Source organism: Neofelis nebulosa, chromosome 2 (genome assembly GCF_028018385.1).
Source record: "Neofelis nebulosa isolate mNeoNeb1 chromosome 2, mNeoNeb1.pri, whole genome shotgun sequence".
Lineage (NCBI taxonomy): Eukaryota > Metazoa > Chordata > Mammalia > Carnivora > Felidae > Neofelis > Neofelis nebulosa.
The window spans coordinates 3,236,533-3,261,268 of NC_080783.1; the positions used below are offsets into that span (position 1 = coordinate 3,236,533).

At 51.5% G+C, this 24,736-nt stretch overlaps 1 protein-coding gene across 50 annotated transcripts in view; it reads right to left on the reverse strand.

Annotated features, from left to right (window-relative positions):
- LRRFIP1 (LRR binding FLII interacting protein 1) overlaps positions 1 to 24,736 on the reverse strand; it is a 141,200-nt gene that overhangs the window by 10,707 nt on the left and 105,757 nt on the right. For 29 of the 50 annotated variants that reach the window (XM_058699904.1, XM_058699895.1, XM_058699877.1 and 26 more), the window contains 9 exons: positions 16,786 to 16,821; positions 16,242 to 16,367; positions 14,718 to 14,789; positions 12,805 to 12,975; positions 9,925 to 10,017; positions 8,690 to 8,782; positions 7,596 to 7,688; positions 5,895 to 6,036; positions 465 to 3,460 (listed from right to left, as the gene is read on the reverse strand). In XM_058699904.1, coding sequence (XP_058555887.1) covers positions 1,764 to 3,460; positions 5,895 to 6,036; positions 7,596 to 7,688; positions 8,690 to 8,782; positions 9,925 to 10,017; positions 12,805 to 12,975; positions 14,718 to 14,789; positions 16,242 to 16,367; positions 16,786 to 16,821 — 2,523 coding nt within the window. In that variant the 3' untranslated portion in view covers positions 465 to 1,763. Of the gene's footprint in view, positions 1 to 464; positions 3,461 to 5,894; positions 6,037 to 7,595; positions 7,689 to 8,689; positions 8,783 to 9,924; positions 10,018 to 12,804; positions 12,976 to 14,717; positions 14,790 to 16,241; positions 16,368 to 16,785; positions 16,822 to 24,736 lie in introns of those variants that run through there. The other 21 variants (XR_009253857.1, XM_058700035.1, XM_058699996.1 and 18 more) reach the window with 12 other exon arrangements.

A 24,736-nucleotide genomic window follows, 5' to 3' on the forward strand; every position in this document is an offset into this window, starting at 1 on the left:
TCAAGTTCTTTGCAGCCCTTGGACTTGAGTCTCTGGCAAGCCTTGTATTTGTCCACGTAGCTGGCACAGGTGGAGAGGGCTTATCAGTCCCCGACTTCAGGATACTTACACAGGAAGAGTCAATGTTTATTTCCACCATATTCTTCAAAACATTCTAAGTGTTGGGATGGGTCAACACAGTAACAGAATGGAGAGCTTTCTTAACAGAATGGGGTTCCTCACCAGACTCACAGATCACAGGGGAGTCTATGAGGGAAGATCTTCTCAATTCTCCCCAGAAAGGTCCAACACCGGCCCTGGCCTAGGGGCCCGGAGAGAAGTTGATTCATTACTGACAAAGAGCATCAAGCATGAGTCCTTCACCCAAGGCTGACTGGGAATCAGCAGTCCAGAAGTAGGTACTACTTTTAAGACCATATTTAGGCAGTCAGAATTCAAGTAGGCCAAAGACTGGAGTCACAGGCTTGTCAAATTATAAAATGTTGGGTTTTTTTTATTTCAGTTACATAATAACACACTTGCCTCAAATTTTATTGAGGTTCTGGTCTTTTTTTTGCATTCAATTATATCTTGTAACAGTGACATGAATTCATATAATCTCACAAAGTGTCAACAGCATTCATCATGTACAGTCCTTTGTAATTTTAACATTTCACAATATTTTTTATTTAACTTTACAATTACTTTTTAAAAGGCTTCCTTGTATAGAAAAGATAGATTTCCTTCAGGAAGATCAAATCAAGAATTTTCCAATAAGAATATACTGAGAAACAGCAAAGGAAAATATTTATACCAAAACACCAAAAGTGATTCTCTATTTAAAATATCCTGTTACAGTCCAATGAGCAGTTTGCACAAAAATGGTCACGTTTTGGATTAACACTTAGACAAATAGAAAGAGAAGTAATTTTAAGGTTAAGAAAACCTAAACAATTTTAGAAATGGTCCCCCCCCCAATACCGCATTAGGAAATACAATTTCAATGTACGTCTCTTCCAGAAACAAATTAAAAAAAAAAATCTTTGTATAAAATGGCTTTGGTACATGATCAGCACAGAGTGAGGTCAAAATCTATAAAACAAATTCAGGTATCATTAACAATGAGATCAAAAGGTTATTGGTTTGAGATAAAATATTTGAACGCGGTAAAGGGAAGGGAGATCTCCCAGTGCTTTCTTATCCCTAACATGATGCATTACTGTCCTAAGGTGCAAATCTTATCACTCCGTGACCTATACGCTATTTGGCCGTTTATTTCCTTTTAAAATAAAATACCTCACAGGTTATAACGTACACATCAAAATCAAGTATGAAAGCACACGTTTGAATGCGACAAATCAATTTAAGTATCACTGTACTTACAATATGGAAGTCTCAGAATGCCATTTGGTCAACTGTATGCCGACAGATTTGGTCAAGAGTATCAGCCTAAGGCAAGTGCTGAATAGCTTTAGGTGGAATTTAAGCAGAAATACGAAGTGTTATGAGAGACACTACTAGAGTGCTCTCAGTTGGAACGCATACTGATCACAAGCGTGTCTTTCTTTCTAATCGGGGTGACAGGCTTAGCGAGGAAGTATCCATCCCCAAGTAACAGTCTATAACTCAACGTGGCAGACAGCTCGGTGGTTGACTGTCACGTGGTGCGTCTGAATCAACGGGGGCCGTTTTAGGAGCCTCACCGGTGTTAAGAGCAGATGAGCCTCTGACAGCTGGACCTACTGTGCAGTCCTTGGCCCCTCTACAGCCAGCCTCCACTCCACTTACGACAGGGTGCAGTCCTCTTTGCTTCTGCCCTTCTCGCTTCCGCCTCTCGGCTGGTCTTTGCTTTCTGAATCGGAGGCTCCCAGCTCTCCTGCGGGTGCTAGGTCATCCTCACCCTCTACAACCTTCCGGACTACCTGACTGGCACATTCCGTCGTCTCCTGCGGCTCTGTGCTTCCTGCGTGAGACGCATCGTCGATGTCCTCGAGGGGGCTTTCATTCTCCAGCAGGGTGCCGCCGGGCGCTTCTGCACTCCCTGGTTCTGGAATGCGGTGGGTGGCGCCATCTTGCTCGGCGCCATCTTTTAGAACGGCTTCATCGGGCTCCTTCATCGCGCCTGATGACTGGGCCGCGTCACCTCCCGACCCCCATGTGTCGCCATCGGCTGCTTCTTTCCCCGCTTTAGTGTTTACGCCCTCATCTTCTTGGTTAAGTTTTTCATCCGACTCAATTTTAGGATTTTCTGGACCATCAACATTTTCACTGCTTCCTGCTACGCTTTCCTTTTCTGGGCTTTCAGTGACCTCATCTTGTGCTTCTACAACTGGTTTTTCGTCAGTAAATTTTACCTGCTCTTCTTCCTTAACTTCACTTAAATCTGGGCTCTGGAACGGTAACTCTTTCTTAACATCTTTCAGGGTCTCTATAGGCGCCAGTGGTTTTTTCTTCTTGTTTTTCTTCTTCTTGTTCTTCGTCTTCTTCTGGGATGAATCCAATGCCTCTCCCTGTTGGTCATTCTTTTCTTCCTCGGGTTCTTTCGGATCTGGGGGCTCGCTTTCTGTGTCTGCCACACCTAGATCCGTTGCTCCCCGAGGACTGCTTTCGGCTGCTGGACAACAAGGGACGTTCCGCACTTCCGTCTGGATTGGTTTCTCATCCTTCGGCCCCCTTTCCTGGTCCTCCTTTTCATCACTCTCCTCACCTACCGCTGTGCTCTGAACTGGGAGCTCCCCGGGCTCAGCAACTTCCTGCGTGGCGGGCTCTTTCTCTAGGTCATGCCCTGAGCTCGGGTCCAACTCGGTGGGGACATCTACCGCGTACTTTTCATCATCACTCACGGTGTCACTGTTATACCTCGGAGGTCTGGAGTCTACTGTGCCCACCTGCTCCCCAAGCCCCCTTGGCCCTGCCTCCACCACACCCTCTGTGGGGCTCCCGCCTCGCTCCCTCGTGTCTACACTGCCCAGCTCTCCAATTTCAGGTGTTTGTGGAGACGCAGATTCTTGACATGGCTCTGTGCTACCCTCTCCCAAGATTTTCAAATCTTCCTGTGTTTCTGCAGATTCTTTACTTTGGTTGTTGATATCCAAGGCACTGTAACTGTCCTGCTCAGTCACAGGACCTGGGATTTCACCATCTAATTCACCCAAGCAGTCGGACCGCTCAAGGGAAGCCCCAGTCCTGTCGTCTGGTGTGGACTCAACCTGCTCCGTGTTTTCAAGAAAGGAAGCATTCTCTAGACTCTGGTTTGGAACGCGTTCCTCATCTGGACCATCTGCTAAGACTCCCAGCGAGGGGGCCCTGTCTTCAGAGGCTTTCTGGTCCTCGGCATTTCCACCAGCATGGAACACCTCTGTGTCCGCACGCTCCCGTGCTGGGTCCTCTGTGTGCTGTTCTTGCTCAGTATTCTGCAACATTCCTTTTTCCCCCACATTCTCCACAATTTCGCTTTTCACCTCCACTTCACTGGCTCTTCCTAAAAGACCATTGAGAAAATTGAAGGGACCCCGTGAGGTGGCGACCGCTTAACACATATTACAGCGTAAACACATGTTCTCTCTCCCACCCGACCCCGTTCCTAAGGAGAGAGACTTGCCAGAGAATCACACGAAACAGAAGCCTTCGCCAGTTCCGTGCGGCAAAGCAGCCATTGCGTCAGGCAACATCTGATCAGCGAGGGCCACTGCCGCCATCTTCAAGGCAAGAGTGGCGGCCGGTGCCATCTCGTGCGAACCGGTTTTCAAAGGGTGCCGTTAAGGTTTAACAAATAGAGCTCTGGATCGGGCAGCCAAACAATCCAGAATGAGGCGTTTAAGAACGACCTCCAGTCCCCGTTCCCTCTTCTCATTTCCAAACACGCGTCTGGGCTACTCCTACTTCCTCAGCTGTCCACCTGCACTGCACATCACGTGGCTCTAAAACCCCCTTCAAGTCATCTGAAACCTGCAATTCACCTGAAGAAATTCAACCTTTGGTCAGTCCTAAGGGAGATACTTCTGAAATAGCTCATATGAGGTAAAAGGAAATCAACCCCCCACCATCTAATTACTGTGTTTCTGAGAAAGCAGCCTGTGCCTGACACACCCCTGCTTCGTTCCCTAACGGACTGGGGCGGGGGGGGGGGGGGTTGTTTCAGCAGAGGCCAACACTCAAGGGCAAGATGACCACTTAATTAACGATCAGTTATTCACCAACTAAAGAATTACGAACTAAAAAAACCACGTCACTACTCTGGAATGAACGCTTACAGTTTAGATTCTCCAAACAAACACACCCCCGGCGTATTAGATGCCATGTTGCTATGAAGTGAAAGCCTGATAATTTTCTACCACTGTGGTCTCCACAGTGGGTCCACTCACCTCAGACAAAATGGGAACATTAGTAGGACTTCTGGTAGTTTTGCTTCACCCTTTAAAGATGTCTATCAGGGCACGGGTTTTATGACACACACTCGGCATTGATAAAATAGTGTGTGTACATGTATATATGCATACTTGCGGATACATATGTAGATATGCAGATTAAAAATATACATATTGGGAAGGTCCCGTAAGTCTTTACTGATGGGGATTTGCGGTCAAAAAACATTTGGCGCTCACTGATAACAGGGATATGTCTGGTTCTTTAAGGGTTGGTTTCCTAAATGGTGAACGAAGATTTATAAAATGTATATTTGAACGAGAGCAGCACGATCAAATTCCCAGCTGCTCACAGAGCTAATATAAAGGTATGATGGAAATCAACCCATTTTTGTCCTTTCAGCAACTTACACACAGGGCGCTGTATGCGTGTAGCATACACGCATTATGTTGTAAAGGTAACAGAGTATCTCCCTAGGAAGCGAGTCTTGAGAAGCGCGGGCCTACAGGTGTCTACACTTCCATGAATAAGGCAGTACGATGAAAGCTTCCAAGTGGAACTCAAAGTCACGGGCCCTGGCTGTACTGCGGCCTCACTGTAAAAAGCAGGGGCACAGCTGGTCCTAAGTGACAAGGAGGCCATATCTGCTGGCCGGATTCCGACGGCTGCACACCAGATTCCGAAAGCTGATCCAAAAGCCAAATATTACGACAAACCTCAACGGGTGAATCTTTGCAGGTGTTTGCAAACTGCAGCAAATATTCTTACTGTCTGTTGGGTTTCCCAATTTACATTCTTGCAGAAAACAAAATGTGACCTACAGAGGGACAGCACCTCTGACAACGGGGAAGGCATAGTCAGACTCCTGTCGGTAAAGGTCCAACACCCACTCTGACCCTCCAGCCTGGGGCTGCCTGTCTGTCTTGTCCCTCCCACCCCCTCTACCAGCCTAGGGCTGCCTGTCCACCTCGTTCCCCACTCTTTGCCCCTCACCTAGGGCACCTGAGTGGTAGCTTGAGAATGGCAACCAGACTGGGTGTCACAAGCCCCAAGCCGCCGTCCGCGGGCACCTCATGGCCTCAAAACACCGAATGGATGGTGGGTAGAATATGCGGTTCTTGTAAACAGCGTTAACTAACTCACTCACTCACTCGACAGCCTTGGCTGTTCTGACCTTTCAAGAAATCTGCAACGGAGTAAGTTAAAAGCCGTACTTGGCACATATCTGAGGAGAGGCAAACAGTACTGCCCAAACGGTCCCTTAAGTTCAAGACGATCTTCCTTGTGTTTCACAGTTTCGCTTGGTGGCTTTGAGAAGCAAGAGAAATGTATTCTTCAGCCATCGGTGGTGAGCACAGAGATGCGTGCCAGAAAACACACGTGGGTGATCGCACCGCTCGGCAAGGAAACTCCCATGAAGTGACAGAACGCATGGCATGCTGGGTGATGGTTAATTGATCAGTGATGATTACGCCAATTCTAATAATGCATGGAAGGTGCACCGATGCTGACCGGAAGATACAAGAACGCAAAGGAGAATCGGCACTTACCTAGCGTCCCGTCCCCCATCGTCTTGAGAGCATTTAACTCTTCTTTTGTTATCTTGGTAGGACCTCGGTGTCCAACGTTATTTAGGGTGTCGGAAGTCTCTCCATTGGTAGTGATCTCTGAATTGAGGACTATTCCGTGTTTCTGGGGACAAAAACAGACTCGTAATACTCACTGACTGATATTAGGTTAAAACTCTGTTTTGTTCATAATTAAAAAGAAACTCTTTTTTCCACGAAGTCCAGAAACTTCCACAGAGTCAGAGAAGCAGCAGACACCACGCTCAGAAGCATTCTATCAACACACACAAATCTGGGACATCTTCCTCCAAGGGCCGCCTCTTTCTTACATGCACCAATCAATCCCATGCCTTAATGTGCTGGTGACCAGACACTTTTAACAGGCATCCCTTGTAACTGGGCCCGCAGGCTGCCACGAAGGAGGGCATCAAGCAAATCACCGTCAAGTGACCTCACTTTTAAAACCCTGGGTGCATTCTTTAAAAAGAGAGACAGAGATAAAGAAAGAGGTTATGTGCGTCTTCTGAAAGGAATAAGTACAATTCGTGCTAAAGGAGGAATTAAGAAGTGGCTGGAACATCGGCTATACTCAAAGGAAATATCGTCCACGTTCACCACACAGCCAAACACCCTAAAACCAGTCAACGCTCGGCAGCTCCAGGCTGCGCACTTCACCAGGGATCTCAGACTCACTCACCACTCCTGCTGCCCACGGCTGTCTCCCTGAGCTTAGAGGCAGCCCCCGTGCCGGGCTCACAGCCCTGGGAGGAGCAGTGATAGGAACCTGTTCCCCCTGGTTGACCGCTGTGGCCTTGACCCCTGAATATAAGCAGCGACACTGACGTGTTTCCACCGCCGATGTAGGAACTGGCCATGGCCACACCCTCTCCCAACACTGTCTCCTACAATGCTAACAGCCCACCCGGACCCGTTTTTCTTAACTCAGTGTCCAGCCGGCACCTGAAGACCCCTTCACTTGGCCCAAACAGGACGTGGGACTTTCCTCAAACCACTGGGTCTCCAAGTCTAGTTAGTGTGGGCCTCACCTGCACCACTGTTCAGCTGGAGAAGTCCTTAAACTTGAATCTTCAATAAAAAGAAACACATACGTTCTCTAACTTTGAGTAATCTCCTGGAGAATTGATTAATGAATGTGAGACAAAGATCCAAAAAATTCCTGGAAATCAGAGTTGCTTTCGGGATCAGATATGCTTGTAAACAGACCCGAGGGAACCTGTGCTCATTGGATGTGTCTCTTCAGTGTCAGTGAACCTAAGATTTGTAATTACCAGGATTAAAATCTGGGGCGCCCGGGTGGCTCAGTCGGTGAAGCGCCAGACTCTGGCTCAGGTCATGATCTCCGGGTTCACGGGTTCGAGCCCCACGTCGGGGCTCTGTGCTGACAGCTCGGAGCCTGGAGGCTGCTTTGGGTTCTGTGTCTCCCTCTCTCTCCGCCCCTCCCTCACTAGCACTCTGCCCCTCCCTCTCTGTCTCTCTCTCTGTCTCTGTCTCTCGCAAAAATAAACATTAAAAAAAAAACCCCAAGAACAAACAAACAAACACAACTAAAACCAATGACACAAAATTAACTAACACCAGTTCGCACACGCAGTCATTGTTGAGAACCCCGGAATCTGCTGTCACGCGGGTTTTTTCGTTTTTAACTCTACTTTGGCTTCATACCTTCAATTCCTCTTTCAGCATGACTACTTCTTCTCTAAGATCATCTCGGTCACTCCTTATGGAATCAAAGAACTCTTTCTGCCTCTCTAAAGCCTGAGTGTGAGCAGAGCAGAGAGAGAGAGAGAGAGAGAGAGAAGATTCGCACAGGTGAGCAGGTGACTGAAGCGGGAATAAGGAGGCTTCTGCTGCATAAAACACCAACAGGGTTAAGGTGTTCTGTAGGATACGCTTAAAGACACAGACAAAACGCCAAGAATAAGCTCCTCAGGGATTTACGCCAGCCGAGAAATGGCGCCTCACGCTCCCTTTAAAGGCATTAACGTTTGGAGGCTCCTGTATCCTATTTCTGTCCATCGCCGCTCGGCGTTTGTTGTCCCCGATGCACACCATCGGGGTGCATCCCTGGAGCACGCGCTCCACGTCCTGAGCGAGCGTGGAAGGGGAGACGGAAGGGACAACAGGGACGGCCTCGCGAAGCACGTGCACGGACGGTGTGCTCCCACCTCGGAGACCCGCCCTGGCGCCGTGGAGGGCGCCAGGTTCTGGAAGACGGCTGTCATCAGGAAGCACGGCGGTTACCCTAAGCGGGTTCCTTCCTACTCATCACGCCTAAAAGCAGGTGGGCTGCTTTTGTCATTAACGGAGGGGGGGCGGCTGAGGCCTCCAGGGGCACATTTCAAGGTGGGGATAGGTGGGCACAGCGCCCTCCGCCTGGCGATTCCTCAAATGCCTTTCAGAAAAGCCCGGGAAACACCAGACAGAGACTGACTCCAGGAGGCCGGAGCCTTCGCACGTCCGACTGCCCCAGCGTGCCTTCCTCGCTCCTTACATCTCAGCGTGCTGCTGGCCTGCTCCGTGCAGGCAGAGAGCCCGGTGAGCGTCCACGACGTGCCCACCCCCCGTCCCGGAAGTCAGCTTCAGGTTCAGAGTTAACGGCAGCTTGAGTAAGCCAGTGCGTTCTCTGTATTACTACCTGGTGTCACCTGGGGCCACATGCACACTCATGCAAGTGTTTCTGCAAACCAAAGACCCAAAGCACTGTATCTGCTAGCGGACTGCCCGTGTGAACAGTTGCACAGACGTGGGAGTCCTACCCCTATCTTCTTGTCTTTCCACTCTATTGTCTCCTGAAGGTCAGAAATGTCCCTGACATAACTCGCCTGCTTCTGCTGTAGCTGTCGGATTTCCTGAAGGATAGGAACAGATAGAAAGAAAGCAGATAAAGGGTTAAGCGAGAAGACAAAGGGTGGGCTGGAGAGCTCTGACCCCCAGGGAGCCCCAGGGAGCAGGCAGGTATCAGCCCTGATTCGACCTGTCTCTCTGCACGCAGGAGCCTTTTCCTCTGCCTCGCCTCGTCCCCAGCTGCCAGAGCGCAGACGGAAATCCTGCCTGGGGGAAATTCTGAGAGGCGCTAAAGTTCTGATCGGGTTAAAAAATTAGAACCAAGCCTGTATCGGTTTCCTGTTGCGAATGTAACACGTTACCGCAAATTCAGCAGCTTAAAAACAACACGGGTTTATTCTCTTCGAGTTCTGGAACTTGGGGGTCCACAATGAGTCTTACGCCCTGGAGTTACAGTGAGGGCAGGTCTGGACTCTCTTCGGGGGCTCTAGGAGAGAAGCTGTACCCTCCCCTTCTTTTCAGCTTCCAGAGGCCGCCGTGTTCCTTGGCTCACGGCCCTTCCTCCCTAGGCACCAGCCTCTGCTCCCTCCCCGCTGCTGCCTTTGACTCTCCTGCCTCCCTGTGATAACACCGGGCCCCCAGATAATTTAGGGTCAATTCTCCATCACAAGGCCCTTAACTTAATCACACCTGCAATGTCCCTTGGGCTGGGTAAGGTGTCACATCCACAGGTCCCAGGAATCAGGACGTGGACCTCGTAGGGGGCCATCATTCTGTCTGTCACACCTCCCAAAACAAACGCAAAGCCACCAAAGGTGAAAACCTTCGGGGCGCCTGGGTGGCTCTGTCGGTTAAGCGTCCCACTCAGGTCATGTACGATCTCACAGCTCGTGAGACTGAGCCCCGCAGCTTCGGGCTCTGTGCTGAGTGCGGAGCCTGCCTGGGAGTCTCTGTCTCTGCCCCTTGCCTGCTCACGCATACACATGCGCTCTCCCTCTCTCAAAATAAGTGAACGTTAAACAAACAAACAAACAAACAGAAAGGAATGAAAATCTTCACCAGCAAAAGGGACTGTTCTCCTTAGGCGAGGCATGATGAAGAATCAGCCTGAACTCTCGATTTTCGAGAAAACGGTTCACTTTCATAATGCACCCACAACGCCCTCCGAAGCCACAAAGGGAAGAGAAAACCGGGAAGGGCTACCCACCTCCAGCATGTCTTCTCGTTGCTTCAGGGCCTCCTTAACTTCGGCAAACTGGAACTGCAGGACGCTGTGGGCGTGCTTCTCCCTCTCGAACTCCTACGAGGGAGGAAAAGACCGACCAGGGAGGAAAAGACGGACCGTGCACGTGGTGGTGCGAACGCACTTTCTTCCTAGTCCGCGCTCCCACGACTTAACTGGCCTTGGAGCAGACTACCTGTTACCGTGCCCGCCGTCACAGCTTCCAAGGCCTTTTAGCGACGTGAGCCCACTTCTCTGCACTTTCTGGTTGACCGTGAGCTCTGCCCGAGGACCCGGTGCATCTGACAGGTGCCCCCTGACACTTCGCGGGCCGGCAGGGCCCAGGAGGGGCCCCTTCCCCGGGGGGCTGCCGCAGCCCAGGCTGTCTGTGCGGGGGGGTGGCTGTGCCACGGACATCAATCGGAGGGAACTCTCCCCGATTTTGAAATTCAACAAGGAACACTGGGGACCAAAAGGGGTGTAGACATGGTCTACTTTGGCAAGCCTATCTAAGTGGGTGGCCAACTCTGTACTCTGGGGCCCCCGCCCCAGGGACAAAACAGGAAAAGGTGGGGAGCACAAAGATCGCCCGGTCCGACCCCGCCCTCACCCCAGGGACCCGGCAGCACGCTCCTCTGAGGTCCCCGAGAAGCTTAGACGCTGCACAGTTCCTGAGGACGGTCTGGTATCCAACTGACGGCTGACAGCTTAGGGGACAGCAGGGTCCATCTCCTAGGTCGGTGAGGGGTTATTCCGGAAGGCACATGACCTTCACTTCTCACCCTGGCATCACTGCTCGCCCACTTTCTGCAGTCCGAGGGTCCCCGTACCCTCCTAGCTGTGACAAGGGCCTGCCTTTTGGGGGCTCTGCTCGGTCCCTGCTCCCCAGCTTGGGGCAACATTCCAGATTCATCCAAATTCTCTGGAATTAAATTTGGGGGTTCTTGGTCTACTTCCTGGTGCCTAAGTGAGGACATCCTAGGGGTACTTAGAAGGCATTAATGTGTCCTCCCCCACACATGGGGCCCAGAGCGTTCTCTCTGCTCCTATATTCCAACAGGGCAGCGGACTTTCCAGTCTCATGGAAAGTTTCTCCTTTGTTTCAGAGTCTCGCTCCCAGAAACTTCATAAATAAAATTCTTCTTTAGCTTCTAAATCAATTCTATAGCAGTCAAAGAAGGAGACCTTTGAGGTGTTAATGGCAGCTTGGTTTTGACCCTTGGGATTTAGGGTACAGAGTCAGTTAAAAAAAAAAAAGATAGGGACACACACAACATAAATTTTGCTTATCTCAGCAACTCTGAAAAATCAGACAACATCCCAGGGGTTGACAGACCAAATAATTCCTAAAAATCTGAAAAACAAGTATTCCTTACTTTATGTTCCACAAAGAACATCTAATTAGTCTTTTGTCATTAATTTCAACATAGGCTCAGACTTCTTGCTGGTATCATAAATTAACCTAATTTAGCTTAATGAAAGTATTTAATCCTTAAATAGAATAACTGTAACTTTCTCCAATCAGTAGAAAATAAATATCGTTTTCTTAAAAGATTTGATACCTACAATTTCTTGTCAGTGATAAGAGGTAACAAAATAAAAATCCAGAAATGTAGTTTAATAGAAAAACAATTTTTAAAGATTTTTTTTTTTTTTTTAACATTTTTTATTTATTTTTGGGACAGAGAGAGACAGAGCATGAACGGGGGAGGGGCAGAGAGAGAGGGAGACACAGAATCGGAAACAGGCTCCAGGCTCCGAGCCATCAGAGCCCCAGAGCCTGACGCGGGGCTCGAACTCACGGACCGTGAGATCGTGACCCGGCTGAAGTCGGACGCTTAACCGACTGCGCCACCCAGGCGCCCCTAAAGATTTTATTATTAAGTAATCTCTATACCCAACGTGGGGCTCAAACTCAGGACCCCAAGATCAAGAGTCAAACACTCTACCGACTGAGCCAGCCAGGCGCCCCCACAGGAACATCTTAAAGCCTCCATTTATGACCATTCAAACATGCTGGTTTTCGTAGGCATGTTTTTTTCATGGTTATGACTTTATCTTACATGCAAACACACAAATAATCTCCCGGTAAAATTGTCTCTAGTTTACAGACTAAAGTTGCGCATGATACTAATATTAATATTATAATTATAATAATTAATTTTAATATTATTGCAAATCCCTCAGCAAAGAGCATGGCATTCTTATTCTCAGATGTCTGGGCTTCCTGGACAAGTGGAGGACCATCATTAAAAAAAAGATGATCAGGGGCGCCTGGGTGGCTCAGTCGGTTGAGCGTCTGATTTGCGCTCAGGTCACGATCTCGCAGTTCGTGAGTTCGAGCCCCGCGTCGGGCTCTGGGCTGACAGCTCAGAGCCTGGAGCCTGCTTCAGATTCTGTGTCCCCCTCTCTCTCCGCCTCACTCCTGCTTGTGCTCTGTCTCTCTCTGTCTTTCAAAAATGAATAAACATAAAAAAAATTTTTTTTCAATTAAAAAGAAAAACAAAAAAGAAAAAGATGATCACAGGGGCTGCTGGGTGGCTCAGTCGGTGAAGCGCCCAGCTCTTGAGTTTGACTCCGGTCATGATCTCATGGTTTTTTGAGTTCGAGCCCCGAGTCAGGCTCTGTGTTGACAGTGTGGAGCCTGCTTGGGATTCTCTCTCGCCCTCTGTGTCTGCCCCTGCTCCACTGGTGCATGCATTCTCTCTCAAAATAAATAAATTTTAAAAAGTAAAAGTAAACTAAAAAAACTCATACGTACAAACACACATACACATAAACGCACACACACACACACACACTCCACATACGCACCATTATCCCAAACGCACACATTCCGCCATTCTCCCTCACGCGGAAGCTCACTTTGTTCTTCTCTTCGTACTGCCGCCTGGACTCCGCCAGCTGTTCTTCGAGCTCCAGCAACATGTCCTTTAATGTGTCAACCTGGTACATGAAGTTCGTCTTTTCATTGTCAAGCTGAGCGTTGGAAACCATCGCCTTTTTGTATTTCTCCTCAACTTCCGCCAGTGAGTCCTGAGGAAACCGTGTCACGTTTTTGAAATTATAGTAAGAAAACAAAAGAGACGTTAGTTGAGTGGTCTTTGAAAACAACAACAACAAAACAAACAAACAAAATCCGGGGCCCTAATCTTAGGGCAGATGAACCAGGAGAAGAAATACAGGATCATTTCAAACGCACAGAAATTCCCCCCTTTTCACTTTGGTCAAATCGGTTATTCGCCGCTCAGAACATTAGCTATTAACTCAGAGAGCTGGCTCTCAATTGTGTCTGGGAGGAAGATGGCTTCCACGGCCATCAGCACAAGGGAGACACGCGATGAGGAGGCTCTGAGCGCGGGCAGGCCTCCTGCCTCTGACCTCATCACTCAGGGGCACCTGCCGCGGCGGCTTGGGGCCCTCAACAGGTTTCTGAAGGAATCACTCAAGAAATGTGCCCAGAACCCAGGAAAGAGCCAGTGCGTGATGGCGGAGAGAACAGAACACCCACCGCTAGCTGCCGGCTGCCCCTGCCTGGGCTTGTGAGGCGGGAAAGGATTCGGCAGAAGTTTAGGTTTCAACCCACAGGCCAACCAACCAAACAACACAGGCCTCACTGGGTCGGTCCTGGAAGGACAGAGCGCATTCCTTTGAAAGGACAGCTCTGGGGGAAAGACGCCTGCAAAATCAACGTGGCCCTGCTGTGTCTCACACCCGTGGCGGCCAGGCCACAGAGTAGACCAGTGCTTACATCCCAGAGCACAGATCAGGGCCAGGTGACCCCAGAACGGGGAGAGTAAATCCCCGGGGTGTGAACCACCAGAGCTAAAGGGAGCTGGGCGCTGTGCGGTCCGGTGTGACAGGTCCCGTCAGAGGCCTCGCGGAGACCAGTGCTGCCTGCAACGTGCGAACCGGGGCGACGACTTTGGGTGGGACCAGTGGCTCCCCGGCTGGTTCCGTGACTCCCTTCTCATGTGCGCTGAGAGCCCGTCATAATTTCCCCCTCTTTTCAAAGAGAGGTGACAAATATGCCAGTGATTACTGAGTCGTTTTAAAACCAACGTGTCCTCTGTTTGGTGCTCATAGGATACTAAACTCAGACTCCTTCTGGGGAGCTGAGAAAGAAGGGAGACGTCTGCCATCTACTGCCAGATTCACGGAGATCACAGCCCACACTATCCGCCTCACCTTCAGGGAATGTGGCAAGCATACCTCCTGGTGGGCACAACGCAGTAATTTCACATTCTAAAAGTGGGGTGTATTTACTCAAATCCAAGATGGTGCCCATTCAGACACTGCTTCAACTAGGGAAATTCTACAGCACGCAAATAATTTGGATGTTTCAAAAGCACGGCGGTACGGAACGCCTCATCGGCAGACATCAGATGTTTTGAGAAGCAAAGGGAGGGAGCGCTCTTTGTATGTTAGGGCTGCGGAACGTGAAGGAGACCCAGACACCCTCCTGCAAGCGGACGGCCCACTTCTGTGGGAAGAACTGGGCTTACGCCGGGGGGAACGGAGTGAGTACAGAGCGTGCATCAGGAAGCGTGTTAGTTTTTCTACTGAGGGTTATGGCATTCAGGTCTTGGCTCAAAAGCTGCATTTGGGAGAACGCTCAAAATGCACGTGGTGTGAGCCCACGCCGGCGTGTCTGCCGCTTGGAATTAATTCTGTAGTCCGGAGGCTCCCGGGAAGAGGCATGCAGTCGGAAGGTCTTTGGGATTTCCGAAGGTTAAGCTGGGTTAATACCATAAGCCCACACTTCCACGAACGGGTACCTTCAGCTCTTTCAACCCCTGCATGTATTTGCCTTCTACGTCCTGAATCTGGTCCTTCAACTCATTCAGTTCCTAGGAATTGGCGAAAGAGGCAAATCATATCAAGGGAAAAAGGGGGCACGACCACGATGAAAGAGCAGTGGTTCTTGGGCGCCTGGGTGGCTCAGTCTTGGTTGAGCGTCCGACTTCCGCTCAGGTCATGATCTCACGGTTCACAGGTGCGAGAGCCCCGCGTCGGGCTCTGGGCTGACAGCTCGGAGCCTGGAGCCTGCTTCCGATTCTGTGTCTCCCTCTCTCTCTACCCCTCTCCTGCTCACACTCTCTCTCTTTCTCTCTCTCTCTCTCTCTCTCTCTCTCAAAAAAAAATAAACATTAAAAAAAATTAAATAAAAGAGAAGTGGTTCTCTAAATCTTTTCTATTTCTGGGGAGTTTCCTTCATTCAGGGAATCTGAGCAAGTGATTTTCCATTTTTTTTCCTCTTAAGTGCGAAAGGAAAATAAAATAAATTTCAAAACTACAAAGATCAAAATTGAGGTGTCTCTCACATGATATTTTCACAAAATTTTACAAAATTTAGGCCTATATTACTATAATTTTGCACATTGTATTAATTTTTTTAAGTTAATTTACTCATTTTGAGAGAGAGCATGCACAAGCAGAGGAGGGAGGGAAGGAGGGAGGGAGAGAGAGAGAGAATCCCAAGCAGACTCCGTGCTGTCAGTGCAGAGCCTGATGCGGGGCTCGAACCCACAAACCATGAGATCATGGTCAGCTGAAGTCAAGAGCTAGACGCTTAACTGACTGAGCCACCCAGGCACCCCCTAACCAGTTTTAATTATTAGAAAGTTCTTCTATCAGCGAAGCCAATTCCGATCCTTTACATTTCCCCCTCTGGCCTTGGCTCCGCTCTCCAGAGGACACGAGTGCCAGTACCTTGGGCTTCCTATTTACCTTAACCAACAGCACTGCACTTCTCTCTCACACACTCACGGTGGCCTCGCACTGAGTGGTAAGGATGCAGCAGAGAAAAATGTTTATGTTCCAGTGGAAGGGAAAAAAAAAGTAACAAGGTACAACGATGAGATCTATTGAAAGCATGTTATGCATATTACAAATAGAAAAGAGGGGCACCTTCTAGGCGGAGAATGGGGGACACTGAAACGGGAAAGTGGGGTTGTTGGGAGCAGTGAGTGATCTGGTGTCCAACACATTCCAAAATACGGAGACTGAGTGTCTGCAGGAGCGGCCGAGCACCGCGGTGCGGTGTGGCGAGGGCCCCCACCAGGGTGTGCCCAGGGAGCTGAGGGAGTGCGGAGGGCACGGGCACCTGTCTGCCCTGCTGGGGGGGGGGGGGGCGGGGCGGGGCAGGCAGGTGTGGCTTCCTGCGGGTGCCTAGAACATGTGTTTACAGCAGGTAGGGGAGACCGGAGCAAGAAGAAAGATCTGGAACTTTACGGATATAGACTCGAAGGCTGATTTTCATAAAAGGTTCCTCTAGGTCATAAGTAGGTAGGCAGCCTTACCTTGATCTCCCTAATGGATGCCTCCGTGTCGATGGAGATGGACGTGTCCCCGCTTCCCCTCCGGGAGGAAGTCCCGCCCAGGGAGGCCAGCGTGGCTGCCGACAGGCCGGGCAGGCTCCGAGACCCCTGCAAGGTTGCAAGGATCGAATGTGATTTCGGACGAAACCAACATTGCTCGCGAGTCTACTGTTATGGTACTTTCACTCGAGTTCAGTTTTCAATCGGAAAATCATCCGTGGCTCACAGAAAGCGATAAAGAGAGGTTCACTTTGAGGGGCCTCGTGGGTGCCTGGGAATGTGCCTGGATTAACCTTACGCTCTATGGTCGGGCCCACGGTGGACGCCTTTGCCGCTCTGTGGGGTTTAACACACACGCTACAAGTGAGTCCTGGGGACCCCTCACGGCTGTGATGCCGGCTGGTGGGCCACACACAGTCTTTATCAAAGATGAACCGACACGTTTTCTTGTTAATTTCACCCACGCGTGTCGGGCCCCTCGTCGTTCAGCAACGACACCACATAACGGCTTACGGAAATTCCTTACCTTCTCAGTGAAATCTTTGTCTGGTCTCTCTTCAACCTGTGGAGGAAAGTGGACAAATACTAAACACTTAAGATCACTGAGCGGGTAACGGGGATTTAAGGGGCACGCGGGTAACAATAAAACATCAGCTTCCTTTGTGATTTAAAAACTACTTTGCCAACGAGCACCCGCGGAGATGATTCTGCCAGGTGGTGCGGGCACGGCGGGGGCTCGTGGGCAGCTTGGTGGGCCAGCTCGAACTTCGCTGTGTGGTTTTTCACCGATCAATTTCCAGGGGGACACAACAGCTAAAGGACACCCACGCTGACCGCAGAAAGCCTCGTCATCAGGGATCCGTTCATGAACTGGACAGGCTTCCTTCACAGATTCCACAGTTGAACGTGCCGGTCCCCGATGTGGGAGAGGATGACAGGCGCCCAGCTTGTTCACCACCCCCCACATTACTATGGTTACAGAGGGAGAGCAGGACCAGGAGCCTCTGGGGCTGGAAGACGCGACCAGAGTCCTCGTTTTGACTCCCGCTGCCCGGGTCTCCCTAGCGAGAGGAAGCAGCGGAACCGGTTGGAAGTTTTCCTACTTCTCATGAGTAACGGAGTCCCCATGAAGACTCCGGTTTAACCGTCTCGGGACTGATGCCCAGATGTGGGGAGCTGGCGGAGGGGGGTGAAGGTACAGGAAAATCTGCCAGGTGAAAAGTGAGACCCCCTCCCCTCCCAATTTGGCTTTTACGTGTCTCCCGTTTACACACGTCCCTGAGGTCGCTCTGCCCCTTCCTCAGGCAGGATCCTGTCTCAGTGGGACCCAGGGCATCACCCCCAAGGCAGACCCTGTACCTCAAGGGTATCTCAGGGTCAGCAGGCGGAGGCTGGCACCACTCCTGCTTCCTTCTTTGCGGAGCGTCCAACAAAGGGCGACTGTTTTCATTTTTGTGCACGCTGAGAGCTCCTTGCCGCGAGCGCACTGGGAAGGTCACGGTGGGCGAGAGAACCTGGGGCTCGCTTGTGTCCCAACCTCTGGGGGAAGCTGACAACGAACCATGCCTTTCCCCTCACGTCTCCGATCCTCCTTCCTGCAGCTCAGATGTTCCCAAATTTGACCTCCAGGAGCCGACCGCAGGTGCACGTGACGAGCGCGGGCCACGGCTCTGACTCAGTAGGCGGGATGGCGATCAGGGGCTCTGCAGATACCCTGTATGCTTACACCACAGGCCGTCCGAACTCAGGCTGAGGAATCCCGACAGAGCTGGGTCGGAGGCCACGGCAGGGTGGCTCGTGGACATGTAAACAGCCCACCACGAAGCTGTGCACAGGAGAGCCTGAGGGCACAGGGGCGGCTCAATAAAGGCAGCGATCTCTCGTAAGGACGAATGATCCCTGGCTTGTGCCCACCCTGGGCCCCCACGGGGCCGGATGCCCCTGGCCTCACCATCCCGTCCCCCGCCGGCAAGGCTCACTAATAGCCACCTTCTCTCCTGCAAACCCCTCACGCCTTCACCCTCCTCTCCGAGGGCAGGACACCTAAAGCCAACAGTAAAATGACACGGCAAATATAAGAGCGAACCAGACAACCAAGAGGCTGCCACGGAATCCTACAGAATACTCGATCAATCCAAAAACAGGTAGTTTCTGGAACCAGCTCTCAGCTCAGCCAAGCTCAAGGGTCTCCTGCTCAACAGATCCAAGTTCAGCCCCGGGGTCTTGAAGCGACCACATCCGGTCCCCCCACCAGGCCCACCCTTGGGTCTTTAGCGAGAACCTTCTACTTTCATCTTGCTGGTCTCCTTGCTGTCGTGAGAGTAGGAGAGGAAACGTGAGCAAAGAGGTCAATCCTCAGGCCGGGGGGATGGACCAAAGAGCAGACTGGCCTCACTCCCAGTTGGTTAAGCGAGCCCCGTGGGTGGGGGCGGGGGCCTTTGGGACTCTAGTCCTCCCCCTGCCCACAGGCCTCTCCCTTCCACTTGGCCACAGCCGGCGGCGCTCCCAGGGCCAGCGCGAGCCTGTGTGTCTCACGGGAGCCTTCCAGGCAATCTCCACCCCATGTGCCCTTTTCCTTGATGTGGCCGGGTACACACTGTCCAGCTGTGTGCCACAGCACCTGCCGTTTGTTGCTATGCGTGTTTGGTGTGTGTAAACACGTACACCTACGATTATTATGTTTGCAGATACGGGTGCCACGTCAGCCTACTGCGGATATCCCGGGGTGGTCTTTGCTCAGGACGGTTCTGTCTCCCCGTCCCTGGCAGAGCCCCACAGAGCCCTGGGCTGATGTGCTGAGTTACGATGATCTAGCATTTCAAGTGTGGCTCTCCTCTCCCCTTGGGAATAAAAATCTTCCTGAAAACTTCAAATCACTCAAGAAAAGCGCACTATATAGCGACTGGTCTGCAGGGGAATCGGTTTATGAAGTCTCCCGGGCCCGACGCCCTCCTTCCCTAGAATCAGGTGGTCTGCAGAACGAATTGTAATGAAGGTAAGGAGGGTAATTTAACTGCTGGTCGAATACGAAGCCCAGTTTAGCGGACTGTCGAGCCACCGCTGAAAAGTCCGCTGCCTTTTCGCTCTGCGGTTTGTGTAGAATCCCTTCCGACCACTCACCAGCAACAGGTAAATATCATACGTATGCACGAGACACCAGAAATCCTGTTCACCCACAGTAATATCTGTGCCTATAAGAGAAGGCCCCGCGGTTTTTAGTATTTCCTGTAATAAAGAGGAGAGAGGACGTGCACCGGGGCGTGGGGGTCTTTAACACAGCTTTGTTCTGTGCCGTTTCACCTGATACCGCCCACGTAAACGTTATCTTTGTAATCTGCAAGACATCCAATGAGACAAAACACCTAGGACCACAGCTGGCTCTTTAGTTTAAAAAAAGTTCAAAAATAGTTTTAAAAAAGCCTTTGTTCGAAACACATGATGAACTCAGAACGTGGAAATTTCGGATGCGTCTAGAGGAGAGACCAAGCGAGGAAAAAAGGAAGCCAGTCTCCCCTTCACCGCTGCGTCCCACCTCTCGTCGGCATGTTAGGGTGGGTGCCGCTTTGTGTTTCTGAGTGACAAAGGACACGTGTGTTTGCCAGCCCTCCTGAAAGAGAAGTACACGGACCCCACGGAAAGCGCCACCGAGGCAGGAGCCGTCGCAGTCCCCTCAGCTGCCACCAGATGGCAGCCTGGACAGAGCTGAGGGGGGCAGGTCCTGGAGCCGCGGGCACCTGCACTCACTTCATACAGCCCTCCTCACCTTCCCCTAGACAAAGGGACAGACAAGTCACCTGGGGGGGGGGCCGTGGGTTCGATTTTGACAAAAACACTGCACTTTACCTCTGAAAACAATATGTAGAGAAACAGAATTGAAAAACGTGAACACTGTCCTAGCCGCCGCCAGACGCGGTGTGGGGGGGGGGGGGCCACGGTGTGGACACGGAGCAGAGAGGGACCCAGGAGATGCTGTCGGGCGCGCCCACTGCCAAGGCACCGGGGTGCACGCGAGCCTGGGGCCTGGGACGAGCCGCAGGGCCTCCCTGAGTCAGGGCAGCCTCCGGGAGGCCGGCACCCCGTTACTCCCCCGTGCCGAGCAGTTCTAAACACTTCAGGTCAGCGTGAAACGTTCACAGCAACAGATTTATGAAACGTGCGTGCCAGGATTTTACAATCACCACTGAGCATACACAAAGGCCTCTTCTGAAGTCTACTAGAAACGGTCACTTCTGAAAAATTTCTGTTGAATTTTAAATCATGGCAACTCTTCCCTCTCAACCACAAGTGCTCACAGTAGCACGTTAAATGTTTTATTAGTTCCAAGCTTCCAGCATCGCGTCTATACGAGCATGCCAGCAAGGCTCGCTCAAACGGGACGTCTGCCGAGGCCTTCCCTGTCCCGACCTGGACTGCCCGGCTTCCTCGAGAGAGAATACAACGTGTGGGCACGGACGGGCTCTAGCAGAGGGGCCAGGCACAATGGAACTTGCCCCATGGTGTCCCCGACCCCCCCGCCGGGCAACCCTAGAGCCCAGATGGGAAACAGGACCACAATAGCAACGTCAGCACACGGTCCCTCTTGACAAACAAAAGGACACTCGTGAACACTGCTCAGAAAACACCCACGTCCAGGGTAATTTTCCTTCAAATAGAAATAAGCAGTAAAGCCTTCCATTGGCGTGGAGATTTCCGCTTTTCATGCAATCATTACGTTCTCCTGAATGACTTCTCCTTGAACTCCTGTATTCACAATGCATGACCTCTTTTTCCACCTGGTCCCCGCCCTCGCCTCTTCATACAATGCAGAGGAGGAGTCACTACAGTCTTGTTTTTCTAGCTCAAACCGGCTGTAAGCTCCAAGCTCCATCAACCGTGTTTTCTCTACATGCACACAGGGGGACATGAACCGGGGCTCCGCTCAGGACATTTCTGATGGATGCTTTAGAACCTGGGCGGCTTTCCCTGGGTTCCTGGAAGGATTCCGGGGCCCCGACGACACAGATGTGCGGGCTGCACCAGCTGAGGCCCTCTGCTTGCGTGGGCTCCAGGCCGGCAGTACCAAGCCTCCTGGTTCCAACTCGGAAAGCTTCCTGCGTCTGTCCCCAGGAGTTTTACACTGTATGTGTGCCGTTTGCTGCCGGCCTGTCTCCTCCAGTCAATGCATCCGTGAGGGCTGGGAAAGGTGCGTCTGCTCAACACTGTAGCCCTATGCCTAGAACATTCCAGGTACTCAATAGCTTCCTCAAGGGGAAGACCCCAGACTTGCTGGAGAAGAACACATAGCTCATGTATAGAATGGGAAAAATGAGAGTAAGGTCAAAGACAGATGTCCTGAGACCGGGCGGGCGCCCTCTCTGCCTTCCTACAAGGCCAAGAGGACCAAGTGGTGGGCGATGTCTTTGGATGCCGAGGCACCTTTCTTTTCTTCAAGTGGGACAAGCTATCACTTCCTCCATTCTGGTTACTTTTCCTCTTTAAGAGTGCCCCCTCCCCCATCCCCTGGTGCACCAGGCTTTCTTCCACACCCAGCCTTCTAGAATTGTCCCTTCCTCCCCTCCCCATCCTATCTCCTTCCCAGAGAGACTCCTGTCCCCTGTCCTCCCTCACATTCCCCGCCTCCCCCCCCCCCCCCCACCACCACATTCCCGATGAGTCATCAGGCCATGGATCAGGGGCCACCGACCCGGCAACAGCAGCAGGGATACAAGTGACCAGTCTCTGGTTCTTTGGGCGCCCAGATGGAGCTGGAGAATGGCCCGTCACACACAGTCTGCGAGATGCTGACCTTTGCTCGTTCAACGTGTCAACAGGGTGATGATCCGCTGACCTTTGTGAATGAGCACTTCACTCAGGGAAGGGAAAGGAGGGTTTATGTGTTTGTAACGAACTGGGAAGTTAGCTCAGCTTCCCACACTGTGAGCTCTTCTGCCCACCTTCCCTTCGGAGCTCGGGGAAGCCACGGGTAAGGACAGTTACATTTCCTTGGCTGTAAACACACAGAATTAAGACGAGGGAGCACTTTAGAGTCGGGGGGGCCCTCACAGCCTCTGTTCCCGTGGCTTTTCCCCGTCAATGGTGCTTGGAGAGGCTCCCGAGGGCGCGGGCTCCGAGTCTGGGCGCAGCTAGGTCACAGGGAGGCTGTCCATCGCTGGTCACCAGGTCCCAGGGGCACGTTTAACGCCCACCTCTCTGGTTACAGTGACCCACTAAACCCATTGTACGTGGGTAAAATTTTTCACAAACACGGGAAGCACATGGCACAGAAATTTGTATCTGATCCCAGTCTCCTCAAAGGGACTAGATAGAGCCCCGTTATTCTGTGACTTCATGATGTTGAAGAAGTCAAATAACCGTGGCATTTACAGCTCCATGCGTCCCAGTGGTCGCCCCAGCGTTGTGCGAAGGGAGCCCGGGATCCTTCGCAAGCCGGGCCACAGCCACCTTCTGCCAACCGCAAACACTTTCATTGGTTTCCAAAGGGTGAGCGAGCGTGCGAGGGTATCGTGCCTAAGGAAGAGTGACTTTCCGCTAAGTTGATCGTGGGAACGTTTTATTCCCAGGGGTTCTAAGGCTGCACGTGGCTGAGCCTGTATCTGCTGTGCTACCCCAGGCCACGAAGGACACCACGAAGAGTGGACGTAGAGGGTGGCGCACCGTGGCCTCAGTGAGCAGGGATTCCCTAGTTCACAAGAACTGTTCTTGGGTCACTCACGGACGACCCATAAAAAGCAACCTGCCCGATTTTAAAAACCGAAGCTACGTGACCTTGAACGACGACGATCTTCCTGTTCCTGCCGCTGGTCCTTGTGGGGGCGTCTGGCCCCCACACCCCCCTGCGAGCACCTGAGCTTTCATTCAGGCCATGGCTTCTCCTATTCTCCTCAGGACCCCTCTCCAGGATGGGGGTGCTCAAAAGGCCGCGAGGCGGGGCTCAGGGGGGCGTGCGAAGCGTGTGCAGAGGCAGGTACGGCACCTGTGTCGGCGCGGAGTGGGGAGTCTTCATTTCCACAAAGAAGCAGGCTCTCCTGCTAGAATCCTCGTCCCTTTGGTCCGTCTCTTGTGTCCTCATCCTCGACCGCACGCGCTCAGCTCCCAGGCATCCCTTTACTCGCTTCCCCAGAAGAAGCTGGGATCTGTATTTGCGTGAAACCAGTGCCCAGCGGCACGTCTGTGCAAGCGGGAGATCTCAGCCCCACGGCCTCTTCTCTGATTAGCAGGAACGCTTCCTGAATTTTAGGCGTCAACACATCTAATCGTGGTGTTGTGTAACTGAGTTAAGAACCACGTTGAAGCTTCTCCCTAAGTGGGGAGCAGAGCAAGGGACCCACTTTGCCCATTTTGCCTTCTTACAGCCGGGGTTTATCACGGAGGGGGCCATCGTCCTCTGATGTGGCAATCCTTACCGTGTGGGCGGGCACGCATGCCACACAGCCCCAGCTCCTGCCCACCGGACTCTATGCCTGCCCACTTCCCAGATGTCCTCCGGGCTACTGCCCTGCACGGCCTTCCTATAAAGAGACTGTGTGGCGGCCTCGTACCAAACGTCTGAAATTGCAAAGACCCTGGGAAAAATACGTAACAAGGACACTGAAAGGCTGGGGACTAGATGGTGAGGAACAGGAGGGCAGCTCTGTAGTTTTCTTTCTTTTCTAAAAATTTTTTTAATGTTTATTTATTTATTTATTTTTTTTTTTTAAATTTTTTTTTTTTTTCAACGTTTTATTTTATTTTTTGGGACAGAGAGAGACAGAGCATGAACGGGGGAGGGACAGAGAGAGAGGGAGACACAGAATCGGAAACAGGCTCCAGGCTCTGAGCCATCAGCCCAGAGCCTGACGCGGGGCTCGAACTCACAGACCGTGAGATCGTGACCTGGCTGAAGTCGGACGCTTAACCGACTGCGCCACCCAGGCGCCCCTTAATGTTTATTTTTTGAGAGAGGGAGGGAGAGAGAGAGAGAGAGAGAGAGATCGAGAGAGACAGAGCATGAGCAGGGGAAGAGCAGAGAGAGAGGGAGACACAGAATCCTCTGTCAGTACAGGATTGTCAGCACAGAGCCTGACGCGGGGCTTGGACTCGTGAACTGCGAGATCATGACCTGAGCCGAAGTCAAACGCTCAACCGACTGAGCCACCCGGGTGCCCCTGCAGTTTTTCGATACTGAGCAACTGGGGGAGCGGGGCAGAGCTAGGAACACCACGACCCTTCTAGGCGATACTTGATTTTAAAAACTATCTGGGTCCGGTAACAGACGACATCACAAACACAATATTAAAAGCCAATCCTTCCAACTCTTCACTCATAAAAAAACAACACGTTAGTACGCCTGGCTACATTTCCCCCCACTGGACAAAGTTTCCCTCCTTCCCAGGAAGACCCCAGCCCCGAGCACCGATAACTTCTTGATAACCGCTAACTTTAGATATTTAGCAATGCAATTCTGGTATCACGGAATAGTAATATTCCAAATTTGGGAG